The sequence below is a fragment of the Orcinus orca genome, chromosome 2 (genome assembly GCF_937001465.1).
Source record: "Orcinus orca chromosome 2, mOrcOrc1.1, whole genome shotgun sequence".
In the NCBI taxonomy this organism is placed as follows: Eukaryota; Metazoa; Chordata; class Mammalia; order Artiodactyla; family Delphinidae; genus Orcinus; species Orcinus orca.
In genome coordinates this window covers 164,624,041-164,650,558 of record NC_064560.1, presented here as the reverse complement: position 1 = coordinate 164,650,558, position 26,518 = coordinate 164,624,041, and the positions used below count along the sequence as shown (strand labels likewise).

Below are 26,518 nucleotides of genomic sequence, written 5' to 3'. Positions count from 1 at the left end.
CACTACCATGCTTAGCCTTGTATGGCTAAGCGTGGTAGTGTTTGTATGGAAGGCTAAGCGTCTCAAACCTGGAAGAGAAGCTTTTCCAGAAAAGAAGTGAATCTGTGCAAAAGCAGACAAACTATACCTTCTTCAGTTTTGTAGAGTGCTAATCTCGAGGACAGACTCTTGTGGAATAGTCTGAAATAATCTGAAAGAAGTGAAGCTGTTGTCTTACAAGTGGAGACTAAGATTCAACATGCCATTATTGCTAATGCTTATTAACTTCTGTGAAATTATGGCAATTATCTTTCAGGACTTACCTGAAATGAACAGAAAACTCATTGCTTATCACTTGAAAAAAGAAAAACAATGTCTTAAACTGAAAATGAACAAAATGAATTATATCGGTAAGGAAGTTATTTCTCTGAATAAATTATTTTGAGAAATGGATTAACCCTCTAAAAGAACTAAATACTATGTCAGTGGATTTTTATAAATAATTATCTATTTTTATATTATGAGGAAACCTAATTTGTTGCCGTTTGTGTTTGCTCTGAGATAGTACTTTTCTAGTCATTCTATATTGAAAGAAACCAGGATTTGGAAATAAGAATTTTAGTTAATCTTTGTGCACTTCATAAGCTGCTCAGAAATACCATAATTAGCTATATCAAATACTTTATTATTTTGGTATTATAGAATGAAAAGGATTGATAACTTTTCAATCAAATAATTTTTTTAAAAGAGCCAGGTTGGAAAAGTACAGTATAAATAAAAGTAATATACAGACATTTTAACTTCTGGACATAGAGGAGGAAATTTTATTAGGTAAAGCAATGGATTAAAAAATGTAACAAAAATTCTCTATGTAACCCAGTAACTCCATTTTATACTAATATACAGAAAATAATCACATTATGGAATGCATTTATATCACTTATAATTACTGTAATTCATTACATTTGTAGTTTAGTACAGTCAGAATTTAAGCCATATTTCTTTTGTAAATCTAATTCCACCAGTAAATCAAAAAGTAACTGTTGAGTTTCTACTATATTGATCTGGCACCTTTAATAATTGATAGTATTCATCTTTACTGTTTCCTATTTATTTGTTAGAAGTCTGCAGTTCTATATGCTTCTTCATGTTTCTAGATGACTAGCTATAGTTTTTGTTTTTGTTTTAGACTCTAACAGTTTAAGCTTATTTGTTATATTTCTCTTAAAGCAGGTGAATTCATATGAATTTGAAGTCTTTAGTGGATTTCTCATCTCCCTTTTCACCCCTGTACCCATTATCACATTCTAATTAACTCTTTCTGATTTTTTGTTAGTCTAATTATTAGAATGAATAGTCGTGTTATTCCTACTTTATAGCTAGAGATGTTAATTGACTTAAATTCTTCATCTGCTATTATATATACTCTAAGATAGATCTCTTTGTGTAACTCCTTATTATAACATTTGAAACATAGGCATAAAAACAAAATAAACATTTCTGAAAATATATAACATCTTGATATTGCAGAAGAAACATTAATAATAATATTGATGATGATATTGAGTTGGGTATGCAGTTAACCAAAACTACAAATATACTCACAATATGGAAATAATATGGCTATAAGATTCATATGGTTGAGAAATGTGTATCTATCTATCTTCAGGTTAAAATATCATCAAACATTTCATTTTCCCATGAAAGGTTTTTTAAACATGTTAACCATTGTTTCATTCAATACTTAGTTGAATTTTATCTTGAAATTTTAAAGCTGAGAAGCATGGTATTTTATATCAATACTAAGAAAAATGTTTAACAGAAGCTTATTCTGCCTTTTTAGGTTACATTGCTAAGTTGAGAAGAAAATAATGTGTCTTAAGATATATTCTTCTTGGTTGTCTGTGGTTTGTGAAAATATACCACTGTTGAAATAATACCACTTCTGTTTTTCCTTCAAGTAACAGACTTAAAAGGGAGCCTCGTTAATATTAATAATCAAGTTTGTGACTGGTATATACAGTGAAAAAAGAAGAAAGGCAAATGTTACATTACAGTAAGCAATAACTAGATTATCTTTTCTTGGTAAAATATTGGTCTTACATGATTTTTTCTCTGTACCCACATCTTTTGTTTTTTTTTTGCCGTACGCGGGCCTCTCACTGTTGTGGCCTCTCCCGTTGAAGAGCAACAGGCTCTGGATGCGCAGGCTCAGCGGCCATGGCTCACGGGCGCAGCCGCTCCGCGGCATGTGTGATCTTCCCGGACCGGGGCACGAACCCGTGTCCCCTGCGTCAGCAGGCGGACTCTCAACCACTGTGCCACCAGGGAAGCCCATCTTTTTTTTTTTAAGATTATTTTTGATGTGGGCCATTTTTTTTGGAAGTCTTTATTGAATTTTGTAACAATATTGCTTCCGTTTTTATGTCTTGGGTTTTTGGCCGCGAGGCATGTGGGATACTAGCTCCCCAACCAGGGATCGAACCTGCACCCCCCTGCATTGGAGAGTAATGTCCAACCACTGGACCGCCAGGGAAGTCCCCACATCTTTTTATTTATACTCTAAGCTACAGATTTTGGGGTGAAAATTTTGAAACTACATTTCATGATATGTAAACTGTAATTCCATTTAAGTTTAGAGTTATATGCGTTTACACAGATATGTGATTACCTCACTTTATAATGTATTTATAGTAGCCTAGCAAGCCCTTTTCTTTTAGGAGGGATTCTTGAAGAAAATTAGTATATAGAGTTTTATTTTAGTGTAGCTTTAACCACTGATGTTGTATGAATATTCTAGTTACTTTTCTTTAGCTGATTTTTCACAAATAACAGGAGAGTCACCATGAATCGATTTTGTCACAACAAAGTGATCCCAAAGTAATCTTTACTGAGTTTTCTTGGATCCTTGCAACTGGAACTTTTGGGGTTGATGAGGTTTGTCAGAAGACAGAAAAGATGCTGTCACTTCAGATCTGATATTCCTGGGTCTGGACTTAAAGATTATCTGTTGAAGATTGATTCTTGCCCATGTCCTCTCCAAATTCAGATCTCACTTCTCCAGAGGTTTAGAAGGCCCTATTTGACCACTGCCACACAGAAAAAGACAAAACTCAAGAAAAATAATATTACAAGTTGACTGCTCTACAAGATACAACATAATTCTTAGGTCAGAATTTCATGACTTTTGGCACCAGGCCAGCACACTGTTACTAGAATAAAGAATGGGAGCAAAAGCACAGATCCTAGAACTTAGATTTATTTAATTTATTCCCCAATGTAATTCACTGTACCCTTTAAATATAAGGTGTTCTTTTTACCAATATAATTTTTCAGCTATTGGGGCACCTTTTTTTTTTTTTCTTACGTGAGCTAGAACAGGTAGGGCTCATAAAGATGTAACAGAAAGATAGGAGGGCAGACAGGTGGAGGAAAGTAGGGAGGAAGGAAGCAGTTAAAAATTGTTTACTTAAAAAAAAAAAAGTGTTTTCTTTCAACTAAAATAATTTTACAATGAACTTGTTAATAGCAAATCTCTGAATGAAACATAGATCTAACAAGTTCGTATTCTTTTTACTGAGTGCCTTCAGCCATCAAGCTAACATTGTTCTTTTTCAATGTAAAGTGTTTTACGCTCTGCAAATGAAAATAAAGTACACACACACACACACACACACACACACACACACACACACACATACACGAGGAAGAACTTTCCTTCAAATTCCTAAGCTGCCCCAGTGATTCTGGGTAGAATTATATTTTTCACAGCAATGATTTGCCCTAATTTTGTAAAAAGGAAATTGTCTCTTAAATATTTTTCTCCACATCAGGGAACACATAAGCATTTGAAAGAAACGATGACTTTCATAATCTGGATGTTTATATTTCTGTCATCTAAAAATGAGTTCTGCTGATTCTGATTGGTATAAGCAACTGGTTGAAGTAGAATAAAAACAACATAGTAACTTTTAAAATAAAGCTTAACTGGGATTTCATAAGCTGTCTACCTAACTATTCCTTTCTCAAATAGGTAAGTACAGAGTTATGCAAATTTTCTCAGATAAAATTATTAATATTCCTGACTCATGAAATCATGTCTTTTACATTTGTGTCATCCTTTGGCCCTAGAGTTTCCTGTAATCTTTACTTATTACAGTGGTGATTAGTACACTGATACATTTAATTCAGAGCCAAATACTGAATTGTAATCTTCATACCATCCTTTTTATCAGCAAATGAGTAAGATGATGAGTAAAATTATAAATGGCTTCCTGCCCACTAGTGATCTGTGTTGGATTCTGATAGAAAGGATGAACAATTCTGCCACTAATAATGGACCTCAATGATTTGGTTCTCCTAAAAATAGTAAGAGAGCAACTTATATGGATTTAACTTCTTAATGCTAAAGTCAACTAAGCACATGCATGTAAGTGGTATTAAATTGGTTCAAAATTAGCATGAATTTATAAGCCGCTATTGTCATTTAGTTAATATTTATATTTACCAATATTTATAGACACAAACATTCTAAACCCTTGCACTTTTGCCTCTTACCCGCATATAAATTTATAAGTGGCTAAATTTCACCTGGTCTTATTATGAGACTCTGCCCATATGTTACCAAGGAATAGGTCCTTGAGTTTGATAGAAGGCAATGAAAGTGGGCCACCTAAGTGATTATATAAATATTATCTATGGAATCTTCACCATTTATTCTTCTATTTTCACTTCAAAAAAAATAACATTTGGCAGTTGGTAGAGAGATCATTAAAGTAGTAGACTTAACATAGTAATAGTAAAACCTATTGTATATGTTTTAGAAATCAGGCAATAGATGCATGAAATTAAAATCAGATTAGATTGGGAGGGGCGTTGTTTCACTTAAACCATTAGGCTATTCATTGCTTAAAGGTTTGCTGCTAGGTTAGGGTGGATATTCAACTGTTGTTTCCTGAAATTTCATTTCTTTTACAAGTAACATTGTTAAGTTTACACTAGAAATACATAGGTATTTTTGGTAAATTGAATTATAAATGGCTAGAATAACCAACTTTTATTTTTAGACAAACTTAGATTGCTCTATAAACTTTAATCAATTACAATATGGTAATTAAGTATTTTGTTTTGTTTTTTAGCCAAACAAATGAAAAATTTCTTATCCACATCATCTGTTAAGGCAAAAAGAGGAAAACTGATTACTCTGGGGTCCTGATTTTTTGCGGGAAGATTTTCAAATGATTTGAGTTAGTCTACTTATCAGTCTCATAACTGATAAAAGGAAATGGTGACTGGTGGGAGAGATTAAAACATAAAGATCGGGAATAGGGAAAACAGAGGGGCAAAAAGTCACAGAGGTAGAAATATAGAAGTTGAACTCAAATTAGTTTTTAGTTGAGCACCTATCATGGGCCCAGAAAAATGGCTGATACACCACTTAATGTTTTAAGTTTAAATAAAGGAAAATTAAAACATAAGAGTATTTAGTAATTATTTCTAAAGATCATTCTGAATGATCCGCTCAAATACAAATGTTTTGTTTCTGACTGGTGTAGTTTCACATTATTCAACATGTTCATTAGGTACCCACTATTACCAGCTATCTTACTAAGCGCAGTAGATGACAGATGATGAACAAGGAGCACAGAGTCTCATAGAAGCTTTGTCACATGTGTTACTGAGCTGAAAAGGCCTTTCTTTGTACTTTTTGTTAGGTGGAATATGTAGCTTAGTGGTTAAGTAGGAATGTAGAATCAAATAGGCCTAGTTTCAAATTCCAGCTCTAGTATTTAGTTTCTGTGTGATCTTAGGAAAAATACTCAGTGTCTCTGAACCTCAGTCTCCCATCTGGAAAATTAGAATACTTACCTCATAAGGCTGTGAGGATTAATTAAAATTAATCTGTAAAGCGTTTAGCAGAGTACAAAGAGTGCTAATGAAATGGATGATGGGATTACTGAGAGCCCTGGGATGGGTGGTTCATAGGTTTCCAAATCCGGGCCACAGCTTCAAGTTCTTAACACCAACTCTAACTCTACTTGCTTCAGTTCCCTGGCATTCACCCTGTCACCCCATTTACTGCACCTCAGGTATCAGGAGATGGGAGACAGTCCACAAGGATATGTTCCCACAGTGCCTTTTGGTACCCTGGGACCTTAGGCATTATCAATGCTAGGGTGCCTTTAGAGCACAGGCTTGTATCACTGAGAAGCATATGTTACAGAGGAGGTGGTGGTGGTGAGGAACTGATCAAAGTAGATTAATGGCAAAAAAAAGAAATGTGTAACTCATAAAACCCATTTAGAATTAATATACCAAATTGCTTTATTCTCAACTATGCGTGCACATACACACTCAGGTTTTCTCTTCTGGTTGGTACTAATTTAGTGTTTTGTTAACAACAATGACAAGTTTTATGTTTAACTTAACTGTTAGACTAGTTCTTTGGGGAATTTTCCAGAGATCTATTAAATACAGAAGTTCCTTAACTAGTGATATAGAGGAACAGGTATTGTTTAATCAATGAGAAAGTTGCCAACCACCATGAGCCTCTCTTCCCACTTGTTTTAGAATATAAACTTTGGTATATTATCTCACATATTTATGCATATCCTTGGCATGTTCATAAAATTTGTTTCATTAGGCATTCTGTAGCTCTAATTGAATTAGTTTAGTCAAATTGTTTGAACCTATCAAATAACTTCCATTCTACTCACCTCACCTAGAAAACTTCAAATGTTTATTTTTTTATTCAATTTTTATACCTTGTTGATATTTTTGTTCTCAACTACAGTACTTAAGTACGATTTTTACTTAGTCTATTATTTTTCCTTTTAATTGGTGCTGACTACTCTAGAAAGCTCTGTCCTTATTTTATTTTTTTGCGGTACGCGGGCCTCTCACAGCTGTGGCCTCTTCCGTTGCGGAGCACAGGCTCCGGACGCGCAGGCTCAGCAGCCACGGCTCACACGCCTAGCCGCTCCATGGCATGTGGGATCTTCCCAGACCGGGGCACGAACCCGTGTCCCCTGCATCGGCAGGCGGACTCTCAACCACTGCGCCACCAGGGAAGCCCTGTCCTTATTTTAATTCTTTAATTTTTATATCTAGCCCCTGGAATCCTTATGTTCTTTTTTCTAATTTTTGTTCATACTCAAACTTCATGCATTAAAAATTAGCCATGTACCATTTTACTCACGTGAGTCATTTCTCTGAATATTTTTACTTTAAAAATATGGGAGAGATTAAGACAAATTTCTGAGTTGTAATCCACTACTGCTTTAGTTGTGCTTTATTAGTCTCTCAGATTCTTAGTCCTGTTTACTAAAAAGTTATAAACATCTGAGCTGCACTGTAATTGGTGCCGAGCTTGTTAAGCACTGACTCCATTCCTCCAGGATTTCTGTTGGAGTAGAAAAGGCCCTTTAAGCAAGACTGTATGTGAGACAAAAAGAGAAACAAGATTCCACATACATCTATCTAGATTTCCCCTTCATTTTCAGATTTGGAGGCTAATCACATAAATTATAAAGGCAGAGGAGGAGGCAACTTCCACAACCTTGATTCATTGCCTTCACAGCACTGGAGGGCAAGAAGCAATAGTAAGTAGGTACAGCTCTGTAGCTCCACCGCGGGAGAGAGAGGAAAGAAGTGAGAGGAAACAGGGCTGGAGAGAGGTGTTGGATAGTTTTAATTCCCCCTAGTTTTAAAAGGCAAGTAGTCTTTAAATGAACTCTTTGCCTTAATAAGGAAAATTGTACATTATACTCAAAGAAGCTTGTGCTGCTGTAGCTAGTTGCAAAACAAAACAAAAGGTGTGTGTGTCCTGTAACATGAAACTGGGAGAAAACACATCGTGAGGTATGGCTTTCTGAAACTATAAACACCTCAGTTATGTAAAATTAGAGATTATGTTTAATGTTTATATATTTGCTTGCTAATTCTTGGCTGTTAGTATGTGTCTAAAACTAAACCCCCTTTCCTAATGGATTAAACAATCCTTTTTACAGAGTGGTAGTATTTAGAAAGACCCCTGTTCTTTAATGGTGGGGAAGCCATTGCAATAGAGGTTTTGAAGAGGGTCATGGAAAAAAGTGGTCCCAAAGAAAATGATGTCCGCTAAGATGCTATATAGTTTGGAAATTTGTTTTGAGTCGATATTCTCTCTTTACTCTCTGATGGTCTCTGGGTTAGTTACAGAACTCTTATTAGGTTCCTATCAGTAATATATATACCATATTTCATTTAAAGTTGTATTTCAGATCTAATTACTTGATAAACTATTGTATCCAAGACTAAGATGAATCAATTTTCTCGCTTTTTCTACAATATGGCTTTTAAAAAATTCCTGATTTCTCATTTATCTTTTTGTGTATTTCCCCCATCTCTACTTGTTCTAATACTGCATGGCTCCTGTACTGTTTCAATTCTTAACACCTCAACGTTTCCCCACAAATCTCTGAGCTCACACTCTTTCAACTAAACCTATGCTAGTCAATATGTCTCTCAATTCTCTTGGCAACTTGTTCTTTTATGCAAATTGTATACAAAAATACGACTTGCATATCTTAAAAATGTGATGTAAACAAAAAGAACAATACCGTTAAATTACTGTTCATAATCACAAAATTATACTTTTAAATACAGGAGTTATTTAAAATCCCTTTCATTATGAGAAGGGCATTATAATGCAAATATAGGAGTTATTTAAAATCCCTTTCATTATGAGAAGGGCATTATAATGCAAGTAATTCACATTAAAAGGCATTCTATTCAACAGATATGTTGATTGGTGGGCCAGTTTTGCCAGTATTTTAATTCACATGTAATTCGTGTAGACCCTGTGTCAGCAACAACTAACAGTAATACTACTTTATCTTAAAAATGATAAACTATTTCCACTTATATGTTCTGTGATTATTTTACGGTTCTCAAATTTTAGTCCTTTACAGAAAAAAAAATAAAGCATGTTGATAAACTGCAATTTGCCATAACACATTCTCTCCAAATCTTAGTATAAAACACAAGACGTGATGTTTGCACACTCTACTTTGATAGAACAACCAGATTTGTAATTGATTTCTTTATTTTATTAGATTTGTCAATATACATGGCAGCTTTCTCAAATCTCAAAGTTCCAAAAGTATGTCATTTTAAAGGTGAAAAATCATTTTCCTTTAGATGTCATATTCCTAGAAAGCTATTAAAGTCTATTTATAAACAAAAATAATTCATAGACTAACACACTTTAGACATCAGAATATTTTAAATTATTTTAAATGAATACAAGATATGCCTTTTTAATTAACTATCATAGTTAAATTTAATATCACAAAACAAAATGACTTGTCCCCACTAATTTCTCAAGTGGGGTAAAGTCATTGGGTTTTACACTTAATATAAGTTTTAAATGTGATTATTAAATGATAATATTTTATCAATTATAGGAAATATTCATTTATAGGAATTTCCTTAGGTTCATCAATCTTTTTAGGCCAAGTTTGAGCCCATGTCAACCTTCAAGGTTAGATTCAGTGCACCTAACCTGCCTATTAAGTTGTCAATTTAAGAATACGAATTTCATTGATAAGACAGGGAATAAACAGTGGCTAAATCACTGTTCAACTTCCAAAAAAAAAAAAAAAAGCTACAGTGAATGGGATAGTTTCAAATAACTAATTATTTAAAACAAACAATTTTTAAAAAAAATTTAAACAGGAACGGCCAATGATGTTGGGTTTAAAATTTCACAGGGTGACTTTAGAAAAAAAAAAAACACAAAAATAGTGAAGTCATCACCTTATTGATAAAAAACTAAACTTTAATAGTCACTGAAGGGGTAACAACCACTTGTAGTCTACATTTAAAAGTAATTTTAATCATAGCTAAAACAAACTAAAAACAAAGAATTCTATTAAAAATAACAAAAATGATAAACATTTAATAACACCTAAAATGTAGATACTTAAGATCCTAAACAAAAAATATTAAAGGTAAAGGGCCTTAAAATTTTTTCCAACAATTCATCTTATAAATTCATTTTCTAAATAGCTCATATCCTTTGCTTTGGTGTTTTGTCTCCTATCAGCTAAACATTATACAGTAGAAAATCACTTATGTTCTTTTCAAATGCTTGGCATTATAATGTGATCTCATATCTTTCCTCAAATTAAACTTTGCTCCACATATTCCACATGTATACAGGTGAACATCCATGTGCTGTTCCAACTGTTCATTATTTGGGAATATCTGAAAGCAGACCTGGCATATAGTCTCACCAGCAGATAAATGAGAAATCATATGCCGTACATGGTCATGTTTTCTGAAGTTGCCTTGATCACAAATGGAACAGACATACCTGGCCATGCCTTTGTGCATATCATTGTGGAGTCGCAACTGACGTTCCCTTAAAAACTGCTTTCCACATGTCTGACAAACAAACTGCTTTTCCTTGGTGTGAACAGTATAGTGTTCTCTTAAGTGACACCGCTGATAAAATCCTTTCCCACACAGATTACAAAAATGCTTTCGTCTGTGATCCCTTTCATTCTCTTCCATGATGGCACTCTTGAACATGTCTTGGTCTAGGCAGCTAGACATATGTTCAACCACTAGATTTTCAGTTTCAAAACGCTGGCCACAATTAGGACATCGAAAAGGACAGGCAGAATGTTTAAATAACTGCTTTTTTTGGATATTGTTTATCTGGAAATGATTGTCCCTAAAATCATCCAACATTTCAACAAACATATCCCTGATTTCAGACTGTTCGTCAGGATTCTCTTCCATGTCCATCTTCTCCTCAGTACTTCCTAACCCGTTCATTGTCAGGTCTTGGGGCTCTCCACATCTCTGGGCATGTTCCTGAAGCTGTCTACCCTTCACAAGTATTTGTCCACATTTGCCACATGCACAGATATTTTCGATGTGTTTGGCTAAGTAATGAGATGACAGGTCCTCCTCAGTTATTGTGAGCCCACACAACTCACAGGATGCGTTTTCAGTATCCTCTTGTACTGGACTGCTGTTGTTAGGGGGCCTCATATTTTCTAAGCCACCTCTTTCATCAGTGTTTATTGACATCCGAGGTTTCAGAGCTTTCCTCCCACTTTTTTTAATACTGACATCTTCTTCAACATAGTATCTATAAAATTGCTCTTCAGGTTCATCTTCTAATTCATCATTGTCAGTGGACTCATTACAGTCTTTATCAGTCACTTTAATAATGTTAAAGTCTTTCAGTTCATCTGTAGGGATATCCTCTGGTTCCATCTTGATAATGATTCTTTTCCTCTCAGCAGCTCTGCTTTTTTCTTCACTGGCTAGTTCAGACTCCACTGTGCTACTTTTTCTGCTTCCAGTGGTTGAAGTTGAGTCATCAGCAGCCTGGCTTGTGTCTCCTCTGTATTTGTCCGTCTGTGCAGAAAATGTTTTAGAAGAATCCTTTTCAACAAATTCAGCTTTGATATTACTGTCTTTTCCATCTCTAATATCCACTATTCTGTGGTAGGATCTTGTATTTTGGTATGAATGTCTGTTAGTACAGGTTAGCACATGCTCATCTAGTAACTTCTCACAGCTAAAGCCAAATCCACAACTATCACAGGTAAAACTCCGTCCAAAGCGTCGTGAGACACGTTCTTTTGGAGTAGATAATTTGGACACAGAACTCTTCTTACATACATCAAATAATGGTTCAGGAAAATTACCTAATTGCAAAGACTCTTCATCAGGCTCTCTATTATGTGGTGTATTTACTGTTGAACTTGGCTCTGCACACCATCTATTGGCTTCACTGCCATTTCTAGCCACAGTGTCTTCATACATTCTTACCCCAAATATCATTTTGCTGTTCTGGTTGCTAGAAGCAGAAGATGAACATTTTGAACTAGAACAATCTGCATCCTGTATGTCTTCTAAACAGTCAGGAACATTGTACAGCTGTAGGTAGTTCATTGCCACTTTAAACTGCTCAAAACTGGAAGGAGCTGTCATAATTTTTCCTAAATACATAAACTGCAAAATAAGATCAAAACACTCGGCACTAATTTTCATGTTGCTGAGATTCAGCTGTGCAGTACTATGCTGATGATTCATGAAAAACATTCTAAAATAGGAGCTACAGGCAGCTAGAACTGCTTTGTGTGCTTGAAAGTAAATGTCATCAATTGCGATACAACAGTCACAGAGGAAACCCCATTCCCTTTGGTTGTTTAGCTGCTGAAGGACGTAGCTGCTGTGGCTGGGCTTTGCCATCTTCTATTAATTAGAGACCTATGTAAAACAAAAATATTAAAGTCAGACAGGATATCAGAAAAGCACTTAAAAAAAAGAATAATTTTGATCATGACCTGTGACTTGTGTGAATTTACTATTACAATCAAGGTATGCCTAGCTTTCCAGTCTAATGTAGTAAAGAGCAATAACATATACCTGAATCATTTTTATAACTTGAAGGTTAAGATACCCAGCCATTTATTCAAGCATCTCGTTTTTATTTTAAGAAATACAAGCAAAGGTATCAAAAACAAAAATCATACAGTTTTGGTTTCATTACGCCTTTAGGGAAAAAATGTATACTAAATTTGAAAGGAAAAAAGACACTAGTTTAAAAGTACTTGAAGGATACAAACAATGAAAGTTAAATAAAATAGCAATTTAAACTGAAAGTTAGTAATTCAATCTCAGAGTATTAAAAACTTCTTAGATGATAGATATAAAGGAATGATTGCTCATCCTTAAGTGTGATATGGGTATTCTGGTTGTGTTAAAAGCATCCTTATCTTTTAGATACACAGACTGCTGTATTTATTGATGAAATATCTAAAATATGCTTGCAAATAATCCAGTGGGGTGGGTGTGGGGGCTATAGATGATACAAAACAGGCCATGTGTTGAGAACTATTGACGCTAGGAGGCAGATATAGTTCTATTTTTGCATGGTTGAAAATTTCCTTAGAAAAATTCTATTTACAAAAGCTTATTAGATTACATGGAAATGGCACCAAGCAAATAGGTTTGATCAATGCTCCTCTCTTTTCTTGATTACTGGAGAGGCAATAATTCTATAGAGTCAGAGTATCTGTCTTATATTGCTTGCTTTACAGTATAAAGAAACAGTGGATCTATTTGGGAAGGAGATATCTATCCTTAGATAGTAAATTTTTCTTCACTTTTCAATCATTAAAAAAAGAATACAAAAGTAACACACGTTCATTGAAAAAAACTGAAACATAAAAGTACATAGAATAAAAACACACCTTAGGTTGCACACCTCTTTCCAGAGGTAACCTCTCCAATTGTATATCTTCAAATCTGTTTATGCTATACCTACAGAGTCAACAGCTATTGAGTACCTACTACGTGCCAGGCACATAGTTTTGCTTTTGTTGTTGTCTTTGTTTGTTTTTTACCTAAATGGTATTGTACTGTATACACCTTTCTGCAACCAGTTTTCTTCACTTATCAACATATAAATATTTTTAATGTATGGAGCTGACAATGAATAAAGAGAGGAGAGGAGAATATTAAAAGCACTGTAAGTCCTATTACATTACAAAGCGAAAATAAGATCAAATTTTAGCCTTAATTTTTAATCTGTACACATAATACTTCAGAATCTATCATCTACTCAAAAACAAGTTCTTACACAATTTGACTGAGCATAAGAAGAACATTTAACAAGCTGTTCAGAGAAATAAAACATTCACTCTTCAGTCCACAAACCCTTCATTCCCTACAGTAGAAATTAAAAGATTATCTAACTTTACTAACTTCCACTTGTTTTTTATAAACTGTTTGTCCCAGATCACATGTGGATGACGTACCCCTTTCCCCGACTACCTAAGGCCACTCTGCCTCCTTCTTCCTGCCTGAAGACAGGGTAACACAGTAGGCATGGGCACCTGGTGAAATGAAGGTGGCTTATAATGAGACCTGCTGCCTTCCTAAACTTGCAACCTCTAGGCCTTTTCTGTAAGCCAAATCAAGTATTTCAAGAAGGTACAATATTTCAACCTTGTGTAACTCAGATATCGGTACTAGAATTGAAGAGTCATGCTCAGTATGTACCCATATACAAAATGCAATGTATGCGCAGATCTTTATCAGTGTGTTATTTATAACTTGTAATGCCTCACAATAAGGTAGTTGTAAGTAAACCAAGGTAAATCTACTTCTTAAAATTCACCATCATGTGGCCTTTATGAAAATTATATTTATGAATGAAGGCTGTAGAATAAGAAAAGTTTTCAGGATGGAAAGTCAATAAACACAGGCTATGAAATTATGTAACGATTACAATTACATAAAACAAATCCAAACAACAAAACCTTATTCAAAGGGTTAAAACACACACACACACACACACACACACAGAAAAATACTGACCCCAAGCCCATTTTATGCAGGATGAGATTTCTAGGTCTATAGACATTTTACAGGATTCAGAGAGACCTTTAATGAAAAAAGAGGTAGAGGGATAGATATTATCTCAATTTTTTTTCCCTAGTAATAAGAGTTGTTCAAAAATGAAACGAACTCATCTAGAGGATAATGAGTGCCCCGTGTAGAAGCAGGGATGAAATATTGTTGCGGACAGTATGGTACAGTGAAAAGAGCACAGGCTTTGGATCAGACAGGCCTGAGTTCCAACCTTTGCCACCTTAGGTAACTTGTTTGTCCTCATTGACTCCAAGTTTCCTGAACTGTCAAAGTGGGGATAATAATACCTCAAAAAAGTGGCATGGACATATATACACCACCAAATGTAAGAGAGCTAGTGGGAAGCAGCCGCATAGCACAGCTGTACGGTGATCAGCTCGGTGCTTTGTGACCACCTACAGGGGTGGGATAGGGAGGGTGAGAGGGAGACACAAGAGGGAAGAGATATGGGGATATGTGTACATGTATAGCTGATTCACTTTGTTATACAGCAGAAACTAACACACCATTGTAAAGCAATTATACTCCAATAAAGATGTTAAATAATAATACCTCAAAAAACATATCAGACATTAAGGTTCACAGGAGCAATGTGTAAACTGTATAGTGCTTGGCACATGATAATTAATGGAAGTAACAGTGGCAATTGTGACAGTGGTGACGCTTCCTTAAGCGTAGGAGGTAAGTTTGACGAGATAATCTTACGGTTTCCTTCCATATAAGAGTCCAGCAGTATGAAAGCCAATAGTTTATCTGTTAAAACTTTCAGGTTTTAAATGCCCTGTGGTTGAAATAATGACATGAAGAGCTTAAAAGTTCCAAGGACCCTTCTAATCTAAAGGAAAAGCAGTTTTATGGTCAGCAACCAAAATTAATGCAGCTACATAGAAGACCGATATGATAGACACATCTGTAGCTATAGTCATAATTCAATTAAATTAGTGAACATACATTCTGTATTAACATAAACAAGACACTAAAGCATATAAGAGCATCAACAGCATTTTAACACACATTTATTAATTCAACAAACATTTGTTGAGTATTTTAGTGTACCAGGCACTGTATAAAGTACTGAGAATCAGCAATAGCATAGGTATTCTATAATCTCAAGGATACCTCACTGAGGGGAATTTTAACTTGTTCTAGACGAGTGACTTCATTGAACGTGTACTCAGCAGAGTGCCTACTCTGTACATGAAGGCACTGTGCTGCGGTGGAGAGAACAGGGCTCCGGGTCAGACACACCCGAGTATGAATCCCACTGCCTCCACATCCCTCTGTATTTCTATCTTCACCTCATATGGCTGGAAGCTGAACAAGTACCTTTTTGTCAAAAATTAATGCTAACACTACAGCTCCTAGGCTGACCTAAAACTGTAGTTTCTCCAATGTTATTATGCAAATGCCCAAGTTCTGAGTAAAGTGGATTTTAGGGAGAGTAACTTTTAATAGCAATCATTCACACATTGTACCAACAACTCTGTTCTTGTTACACCTCATTCAGAAAAGCTTTAAGAAGGCTTAATAACAGCAAAACAAAAACAAATAAACAAAAAGGCGGGAGGTGGAATCATGGGTGAAGGATCTAAATTCCTGTGAGACTTTTAGCTTGTTATGTCTTGAGAATAATTTTTGCATTAAAATGTTTATATTTCACTCACTTTTATTAATTAAACAATAATTTCATTTAAATTCCAAAAGAGGTTTGCTCTCTTCAATTTTTAAAATATCCTTAATAATGCTACCCAAAATACTTAGTGAACTTTGTTATAGTAAAGCTTGTGACCTGTTTTTAATAATTGCTTATATTTCAATTCTTGTTTTTATAATGGCATTGTGTGATTGCTTTTGTTTGTGTTACTAGCTACATCACTGGTAGAACAAGTTTGTACAGCTAGAAGTTCTTCAAGGGCTGGGGTTGAGAGCAGAAACTTCAAACGTGATCCAAAGCCAGGGGTTCTCCTAAGGCTAGGATACCCAGTGTGGATGCAGTTCTCCAGAGGAGTAAGGAGGTAGGTGATGCAAAAAAGTTTACACTGAATTTAAAAAATTTTAGTTTGAAAAAGTTTAACCAGCTCATCTCAAATTCAAAAACAGCTACCAAACACATTAAGAATATTCAGTAATTTAGATATTCATAGGCTTTTAGAGCTTAGAGATCTAACCTAGTCCAACATGCTTATTTCATAGAAGGACAAAGATGTTGTGCTGTTAAACAATGTATCAAGGGTTAACTGTGGTAAAGTATTATAGGTACTAGGATTCCTGCCCACCCAGCTGGGTACTAACCACTGAACTGTGGTTACTACATGCTCCTTGGTATCATGCAGTGTACCCCCATATGTAAAGAACAGTCAGCAAGGACTGGGCATGAGTCCTTACCATAGCGTTTGTTAAGGCCCTTGCATAAGAAACTACGCCCTCTGAACTCTATCTGTAATGTGGTTATACCTGTATATGCACATCTAGTCTCACTCAGTAGACATGTTCCCTAAATTATACTCTGTAAGCTGTTTCAGTAAATTTCTCACTGACACAGTAAGGTTTCAGAAATACTTTTCCTTCTTTGCTAAGTCTCTTAAATGGAAAAAAAGTTTTGCTGGACGTTTCTTTTGCCTTAGCCTTAGTGAAATGATAATTTAAGGGTCTATAAATAAGCATATAAAGTGAATGAAGAAGCAACTTAAAGGAATTTTTGAGTGACTCCTTCCATAAGGTAAACAACCACCCTCTGCGTCCCAGACTTGCATTATCAAGGACATTCCCGAGAACTATTTGCATAGCCTCAGTGAGTCTACAGTTCAGCGTCCCAATCTCTGAACTACTAACAATTACCTCCAGGTCTCAAGGGACATTTAAGTACCTACATTCATTTCCTCGTACCTATTTCTATGTCTTATATGACTGAATGTATACATATATATGGATTTAACCTGTGGGCTATAGACTAGCTTCTTAAGAAGCTTGAAAGGTAGTGAAAGGATTCTCCCCTGTTTATAAATCAGAGTATCAGAATGTATTGAACACCTACAATGTTCCCAACATGGCATAAAGCATTGAGGTGGAGAAGGATGGTATAGTAGAGCTAATTACATATGAGGGATTACATTTTATACCAAGAAACGATTTGAGAAAAATTAAGTACTGAATTATATTGAATAAAGTTCAGTATGCATTTAGAAAAGGCATGAATTGTACTAGAACAGTAGTGGGCTTTAGGAAGGATTTGAGTGAAGTCTTGATGAATGAGTAGAAGAAAGAAAAAGAGAAAGTGGTGTGGGGAAGGCATTTCAGGTATCTGTATTGGTGTGTACGTAAAAAATTGGGAAGGGTACACAGCAGCATAAACAAAAGCTTGGAAATGTAATGGGAGGGAAGGTAAATTTGTTTTACTGGCCTTAGTACCAATGTGCCAGGACCTAGTCTAAGCAGGTGTGTGTGTGTGTGTGTGTGTGTGTGTGTGTGTGATATCTGCTTAGACTAGAGCCTGGCGCATCAATAGTAAGATATATATACATATATATACACATATATATGTATATATATAGTGTATTATATATAAAACGTGTATATATGCATGTAAATATGTGTATCATGTTATCATTTAATCCTCATAACAAACTCTACAAAGTACGTACTGTTTTAAGACCCATTTCCAGATAAGAAAACAGAACACAATGTTATATAACCTTCCTAAGGCCACAGAGGACTGGGTGAGATTAGAACACAAGCAATATGACTCTTGAGCCTGAGATCATAGCCTTAACGACTTTGCCACCTATAAAAATAAGGTCACCTTGGCAAAATTCTTTCCTAGAATTCCATTTTCTAGGGTATACAGTGTTCCAATCTCTAAATTTAAACTTAATTCTTTAGGTTTTCTCCTTGAGATTTCCAGTAAGAACTGGCTGTACAGGCTCCCAAAGATAAAAGGTTTTAATTCCAGGCATTGAAATTGGACAGACATGATCAAGTTTAGAAAATCTTATTCACTTTTTAGAACAAGCATCCTGGCTGATTATTAGACTGCAAATTCAGTCCTTAGTACAGGAAGTTCTGAAATTGTAACTGGGTTATGTTCCAAAACTTTATTTTTAAGTTAGTTATTTGGAACTTGAAACACATATTCCCATAGAAACAAAGCTATAAATGGTGGCTCCATTCTGTGCTCACACCCTAAAGTCTTTAAAAACCCAAATGGAGCTGTGTGTTCATTCGTCCTAACGGTGCTGTAGTAGTACTTGCATCTTTAGGACTAACAGAGGGACTGTACAGCAATGCCTACTACACTCAACTCTCCAGGATGGGGACGAGGCTAAATGGCCTTTGTGTTCCCCGTGCCTAGCACACTGCCCATGTAGTTGGCACTTAATGCATGCTTGTTAAATGAAAGTGTTAAAAAAGAGCCCAGGGAGCAGACACCGATAGATTTGAATACCAGCTCTCCTACTTATTCAGCTACGAATTTTCTTCACCTCTCTAAGCCTGCTTTCCTCATGTATTAAATAGAGATAATCATACTTCTAAACAGAACTCTTGTATAAACTAGAGATGACAAATGTTTGTCTTTTCAATCCAAGAGTAATAGGATTTTTCTTAAACATTAATGTCATCATTGTGAACAAAGTTCACAGAACTTTACCAAGTGATGATCAAGTTCAACCCGCTACATCATAGATAAGAAAACAAATGGAGGCCCTGAGAGGTTAAGTCACATACTCAAAGTCATGTCTTGTTTTTGTGGCTGACAGGATGGGACCTGGGTCTCCTCAATCCTAGTCTAGGGCTCTTCCTTCTATTCTAACAGCTGCCCCCATATATAGCAACACCTAGCTGTCTGCTTGCTTCTCTGCATCAATTATGTCTTCCTGAAAAATAGGAGCTGTTCAAATTTGCAAGGGTTGTTTGCACCTGCACAAAATGGCCTGAGGCTGTTATGCTCTTGGAGACTGTAGTTTGTTGGATGGTATTTTTCTGTCTCCCTACTTGTCAGGCCAACAGCTGTCACTTGTAAAAGGTGTGCTGATCTCCTGCTGCCCACCATTTCAATCGGTTATGAGTTATGAAATTAGACAAAAACTCATTGAAACTGAATCTACATAAATAATTTAATTTTCTGTGAGGACCTAGGGCAGTGTTCTATGAATAAGATAAGGTTTTAATTCATGCACTTTGTTTAATCTATCTTAATTGTTGACAGGCAACAAATTGCCTTACTCTTTCGCTTCAGGTCAGGCCACTGGATAGCTGGGGTTGTCAACCAAATAACTCTGAATAACTGAGGTGTTACTGTAGTTAAGCTGCTAGGTCTGGGAAATGAATTCATCCACACAGAAAGCAAAGGGAACATAGGGGCTCCTGAAATTTTCCTCTCTTCCTCCAGGAGTGGAAGAGGAAAAGCATTTAATTCAGGCAGTCTAAATGTTGATCTGTTTATCCTAAAGAGACAACATGGCATCTTCTGACCACCAGAGGGCACTGGGGTGAAGAGCAGGCTTCTCTCAGCAAAAAGCAGCTTCACCAGGAAGTCCCTTTTTGCACGTGGCATTCGTATTCTTAGGGTTCATCTTGTGGAACTCCTATCTATTCCAGCATACTCACGCTGTGACTTTGTCTGGGACCCACCTAAAACTGCTCCTCCCCCTTCTCCAGCATGCACCAATCACCCGGGATTCTTGGGAGTCACCTGGGACTTCTTCCTCATAATTAACTATTAAGTCTTGCCAGTTTTCTCACTATTTCTCAAATTTGCCCCTCGATTCCATCTTTACCTTCCCTGTCCTCTGAGGCCTCTATCATTACTCCTGAATTATTACAATAGGCTCCTTAACTGGTCCCTCAAATCCATCCTTCACCCTCAGATGATTCATAAAGAACAAAAATCAGACCCTGTTATTCTGCTTCTGTGGGTCCTTTCACATACCCTCAGACTGAAGAGCAAACTCCTTCCCAAGGGATACAAAAGCCCTCCGTGCCCCCCCATCTAGTCTCCTATGTGGCTACTTCCTGCTTCAAACTTCTGTTCAAGCGGCATAAAACTGCTGGCCACCACCCCATCCTCCGAGCCCATATACTTCATGTATTTCCTACCTCCATTTTTACTCATGCTGATTGGTTCTTCTGTCTGAACCGGCCACATATCTTTTAAGAATCAGTTTATCACCTCCTCCAGAAAGCCTTCTGCAAGACCTCCCTCTCCCACTGTTTTAGGTTTTGATATTACTCTGTGTATTATCTCCTTATTTTGCACTTATTATGCTATTTTTTAAATCATCAGAACAGCAACATAAAGTAGATGTTAAAGCACAGACTAACCAGACTGTCTGGGTTCAAATTCTGGCTCTGTCACTTATTAGGTGTGTGAACTTGAGCAGGTTGCATCCAATCTGTGCCTCAGTTCTCTCATCTGAGAATGGGGATTGTAATCCTTCCTAGGGTTTAGTTACTGTAAGACAGTGTGTCACGGAGCAAGCGCTAAATAAGAATCAGCTACCACAATTATGTGTATGTTGGTCTCCCTACTAGACTATGAGCAACTTGAAGGCCAATATTTTGGCTTGTTCGATTCTCTGCAACACAGTGTGTGTACTCAGTAAATGTTGCTGCATGAAAACTGGTGAGGCACGGGGATATGGGGATATATGTATACATAGAGCTGATTCACTTTGTTGTATAGCAGAAACTAACACAACATTATAAAGCAATTATACTCCAATAAAGATATATATATAAAAAAGAAAACTGGGGCTTCCCTGGTGGCGCAGTGGTTGAGAGTCCGCCTGCTGACGCAGGGGGCACGGGTTCGTGCCCCGGTCCGGGAAGATCCCACATGCCGCGGAGCGGCTGGGCCCGTGAGCCATGGCCGCTGAGCCTGTGCGTCCGGAGCCTGTGCTCCGCAATGGGAGAGGCCACGACAGTGAGAGGCCCTCGTAACGCAAAAAAAAAAAAAAAAAAAAGAAAGAAAACTGGTGAGGCAGCTCTAAGATGATGGGAGGGACTACCCAGTTTCCTTCTTTCAGCAAGTCCACACATAATATTTTTTAACTGTACTGTTTCCAATTGTGTAGCTCCAAGTGCTACATTTTTAACTCTAACCAAAATCCTGAAAATTTCACCCTTATGTAATTAAGTCAATGAAACCAATAAAAAGAGTATCATAAAAAGTATGTTCATGCCAAGAAGTTTAACTCCATTTTTAAGTCTTAAATCTATTTAACATTTAAGATTTCCCCTCATCCCAAAGCAACTAACACAGCAAAAGCCTTCATGCTTTCATACATGCTATTCCCTTTGCTTAGAGCCTTTTCAACGTCCAGCTCACTCTCTTCAGGACATTCTTTCTGATTCCAGGGTAAGGTAGATGCCTCTTCTGTGCTTCCCAAACAGTCTATACCTACAACTATAGGGTGAAAAATAATGTATCATCCACACTGGGATGCTATGTCTATCATCACACTTACAGCAGGGATTATAATGATATGGTTCCCCTGCTTTGCTGTAAGCTGCTTGAGATCATGGCACTGTCTTAGTCATTGCTGTATCCCCTGGGCCTCTAACAGTTGCCTGACATTTAGTTGATATTTGATCAGTTTTTGAATGAATAAGTGTTGAAGAAAGCAAGTTTTATATTGCTTATCAATTTTTTGCATTATTTCAATTATGGCAAAGTTTATATAGTAGTCAAAAATCTACAAAGTGATTTCCCATACATTACACAACTGATCCTTATAACAACCCCGAGGTAGGTATCCTTATTATCCTCATTTTGTGAATGAGGAAACAGGTTCAGTGGTTGGTACTCAAGCGCTCATCTTGTAAGATGGGACTCAAACTCTGACCCTTTTCATTCAGAGCCCTAAGTTTCTGTTTTTGTAAACCAGAAAACACTCTTTCTGGCAATGACTATTAACTAACATGTCCCCTTGGACATTCTAAGCCTCCCAGAGTCACCCCATTCTCATAAAGCCCCATATTGCAGGCAGAATGCCCTGCGCTCCCCATCTCCGCTTCCATCTTCTGACTCCCACGGCCCATCAGAGGAAGCCCTCCCCTAATACAAAAGATTTAAAGTGAGGATGGAGCTCTTCAGTTATCTCTAAAAAGGATTGCATGCATCTCACACAGACAACAAACAGAAAATCTGGTTGGCAATTTAATTCTTTCTTTAATTTGCCAATTTTATTTTGCAAATGATTTGTTCCCAACACTCTCAAATAACAAATGCTGTGATTTAACTTCTATGTACTATTTTGGGGATTTGTTTTCAGAACATCAATTACTTCACAGCTTACTCTTCTTGAATATACCAGGCTAAGGAATAAGTGATTCTGTACTCTAAGACTTCTTATACAGATAACTATACATGGCACAATATAAGTATACTTAGAAATCTATCTTAATATGTACCGTCTCCTTCTAGGCCACATCTGAAAACCACAGTCATTAATCCCCTTCTTTCCTCTAATTTCCTTTCCTTGATGTTTGGTATGCTACCTCTGGATATAGATCAAGAGGGACCTCTCATCCCGTAACAGCACAGGGATTATCTTGGCAGTGGCCTTAATGGCAAGTATACCCACTCCTTCCCAACTATAGATTATGAAACTCTTTACAAATGTGAGGGTTTTGTTTTGTTTTGTTTTAATGAGTTTGGCAAGTATAAATCAACCCATCAAATGCTTGACACCAACATTAACATTATAAGTGTGAGAACTAGCCCACCAAGCTACAGTAAGTACTTCGTAAGGACAAACCTACAATAGCAGCCCTGTTGTATTTAAGCTCTCACGTCTGCTACTTAATCATAGAATTTTAAATAAGTCCAATGCAAAACATTCCCTTTCCTCTACCTGGACAATTCTCACCAACCTGAGCAGTGAATAGAGAACATGAGCCCATGAATCATCACGGCCATCCCTAGCCAGGGTGAGGCACACACAGCAGCACAGTATGACCAAATGTTGCTTTCTCTCATTTTAAACAAGAAATTGACTGTTAACAGAGATTACCTCTGGGGAGTGGGAGTCAGAAATGACTTTCATTTTTGTTTTTTATCTACTTCGGTATAGGTTGAATTTTTACAAAGAGCTTGAATTTTATATAAAAGCATTTCCATTCTGAGAAAAAAAGAGACACTCATCCCTTTTAATTTGGTTCCCATAAGAGTATAAGAATAATGTCAATATTTTATGGTAAGAGATACCAGCACAAGAAGAAAAAATCAGGAGAAAAAAAATCCTATAGACACCAAAATGACCTCTCAAGCAAATATATCTCAATTTTTTTCAAATATATCTCAATTCTTTTTTGGAAGACAACAGATTGTGGCTTAAAAGTAAAAATCTATGGAAAATTTTCTGCATTTTTATCCCAAATGGTTTCCTCCCCTTTAGGGCCAGAAGCTTAATAGCAAAGGCTTAGCACTTTTCCTGGATGGAAGAGAGGCCTGAAAGCAGGCACTTCTTTTCTCTTGCACATTAGAATGGCTGTCCTGCAAGGAACACAGAAATACCCTTAAAAAGCTCCATGGACTATACCTTTCCCGGAGCCTGGCAAAAGAGGAGAATGCGGAAACAGTACAAAAATTTAGCTGTGTTAAAGCGAAATCAAACACAAGGTCAACAGCAAGTGGCTGAGACTGTGCTCTGCCCTGCTAAGGTCCTGGTTAAATACGGTTTCTCTTTTCTCCGACAATGATGCAACCAGGGCTCCCCACTGCCTCCAATTTAGGCCGTGTTGGGGTAGGAAGAATAGAAAGGCTTCAGGTAAGATTGCTCAACGTGAGTTATTTCTCTATACCATGAAAATTTGGTCGTAATGGAGAAATCTGCTTTTAAAATGAATGTAAGATGCTGATTGAAAGCTCTACTTGCAGACTGTCATTATTTTATCAATCTTTGGGAAAGCACTGCACCTCCACTATGCTTCAATTTTCTCTGTTTAAGATGAGGAAGCCCCATCTAGCTTCCAAATACGTTCAGTTATTATTGAGACTTTATTAGATATCCAGCAAGTGATTCAAAAGGAGTTTTGAGGTTCTGATGGCCAGCCATCATTCAAGCTTCATCGTTTTGTATTCCAAGTGTCCTCATCATATCCATTTGCAATGACAAAATTTCATAATTTCAAAGGAGCGGGTGGTGATTGCTTTGGAGTTATGATGAGAACTGCATCCTTCACCAAATCTGCTCCAGAGTGCCTTGAACTTCAGCTCAAGAGACTGATTCTAAGTCTCAGAAAGCCTGGGACCACTTCTTGGGATCGAGTGTCAAAGGGAAAATTGTTCCTGGCATAGTTTTCCTGCCGTGATACATACTGCATGGAAATATACTTAGGCCAATAAATAAACTGCGTGTACCTACCACGTTGAAGCTTGATTTAGGAATATTATTACACACAGACAAATTCCATACTGTCCCCAGAAAACATCAAGGACTTTCATCAACATCTCCCTGACGCTCCCAATTTGGAAAATGTCATGTCAACCTTTCAGATCACGCAGACGCGCTGCTTAGGTAGGAAGGGAGACTGGGAGGGTGGCTGAGCTCAGACCCAAACCTACATATTTTATTGGTAACAACTCCTGATCTACATCCAACACATTTACCGAACACTAACAGAACTTCTAGCAAGCGCCCACCACTGGAAGCGAAAGCACTCTCTTCCCAAGAAACAGATCTTTCCACCGAAAATCCCCAAACCCGAGACCTACCACTTTTTACTGAACAAAAAGCTTGTGTGCCGGGAGGGAGTGGGAAAAACCGTGGCAAGAATTTGCACGGCTCTTACGCCTCCTCCCTCGGAGCGCGCCCAAGTCTGCGGCCTCGGGCTCCGGGACACTTCCCCTCCCACCCGCCAAGGAGCTGCGGCTGTAAGTTGAGAGAAGCGGGCTCTGGGCACGTCAATCAACCGGGTCCTCCCGCCTCCCGTCTACACCTCCCCTCCCCCCTCAAAAAAATAAAGGCAGAGAAAGAAAGGAAAAAGAAGGTAACTAATTTGGGAACTAGTCTCCGTGGGGGCTTCGCCTCCGACCCAGGGAGGCCACACGTCCCCGACCAGGCGCGCCGGCGGGCGGCGGGATCAAGCAGGCGGCCCAGCAGCCACCCGTGGCCGGGTCCTCGCCGCGCGCCCGCCGCGCTCCGGCTCCCCGCACTGGTCGGCGCCGCTCCGGCCCCGCACTCCGCCAAGCCCGCTGCCCGCCGCCTTCCGGCCCGGGCCAAAGTTGCGCAAATAGCCCCACAACTGGCGAATACTCACCGGCCGCAGCAGGAACCGGGGCTGCGGAGATTTTAGGGAGTTTAAGGCAAATCGGCCACGGGAAAGGCGGGCGGAGGCAGAAGGGCCGAGAGCTGCAGTGGCGGCGGCGCGCGGCGCTCGGGCTGGGCTGCGCGGAGAGGCTCTGGCTCTGCCAGGGACTGTGCTGCAACAAAGGACTTCCGCTGCCGCACAGCCGCGCCTGCCGCACCGCACTGAGCCGGCCCCGCTTACGCGGCGACTCCGGGTCTGCCCACCAGTTCGCTGCGGCGTCCGCCAGCCTTCCCCTCCCTCTCGACCGCCCACCCACTCCGCCGCTGGCTGCTAGGGGCACCCGCGGTCGCCTGTTTGTTGCAACAAGTTTCTGCGTCGGGCTCCGAGGAGGCTGGCGCAACCCGCACCGCGGGGGCCGGCGCGGCGGCGGCCTGACCACCCCTCTCGCCCCTTTCCCAAGGGTAGGCTTGGGACCTCCTCCTCCTCCTCCTGTTTGCACAGCTGGATGGGACTGGGCTCCTCCCGACTCCCCAAGGGCAGGATGCTGCTTTCCCACTTCGTCTAGATGTCAGACCCCGGCCCCAAAAGGCTCAGCAGCTAGGCCTTCCCTCACAGTACGTCCCTGGCGTTCTGGGGGCGCCGGCACCCTTGCCCTGAGCCGTGCGCGGCCAGTCGATTCAGGATGGCCCATTCCCCGCGCCTCCCCCACCCTTGCCTTCCGTGGGCCTGTCCGCCTCTGGCCTTGAGTCACTTCCCCCGCCATGCCCCACCCCGCCCAGCCGGCCTCCCCTCCCAGGCTCCCGTGGCTCAGCTTCCCTGGCCCCGCGCCCTCACCCCTCTTTCCGCG

General features: G+C 38.3%; 1 protein-coding gene and 1 non-coding gene across 3 annotated transcripts; one reads left to right on the top strand and one right to left on the bottom strand.

Moving 5' to 3' along the window:
• The first annotated feature begins 267 nt into the window (after window positions 1-267).
• LOC117200293 (small nucleolar RNA SNORD2) lies at window positions 268-336 on the top strand. Its single transcript, XR_004481766.1, has one exon. It is a non-coding gene; the product is annotated as a small nucleolar RNA SNORD2 (small nucleolar RNA).
• Window positions 337-2,107: 1,771 nt separating this feature from the next.
• Window positions 2,108-25,818, bottom strand: ZBTB1 (zinc finger and BTB domain containing 1). Of its 2 annotated transcripts, none has more exons than XM_004262122.3 (2): window positions 25,681-25,818; window positions 2,108-12,252 (listed from the first exon to the last, which is right to left on the bottom strand). In XM_004262122.3, the coding sequence occupies exon 2, from the start codon at window positions 12,232-12,234 to the stop codon at window positions 10,093-10,095; it is 2,142 nt and encodes a 713-aa protein (XP_004262170.2). In that variant the 5' UTR covers window positions 12,235-12,252; window positions 25,681-25,818; the 3' UTR covers window positions 2,108-10,092. The 2 variants fall into 2 exon arrangements, with proteins under 2 accessions (XP_004262170.2, XP_049562338.1); XM_049706381.1 differs by lacking the exon at window positions 25,681-25,818 and adding an exon at window positions 25,136-25,432.
• Between the last annotated feature and the right edge of the window lie 700 nt (window positions 25,819-26,518).

What these genes read in the sequence shown, in the direction of transcription:
- ZBTB1 (XM_004262122.3), bottom strand. Translation starts at nt 12,234, where the DNA reads ATGGCAAAGCCCAGCCACAGCAGCTACGTCCTTCAGCAGCTAAACAAC.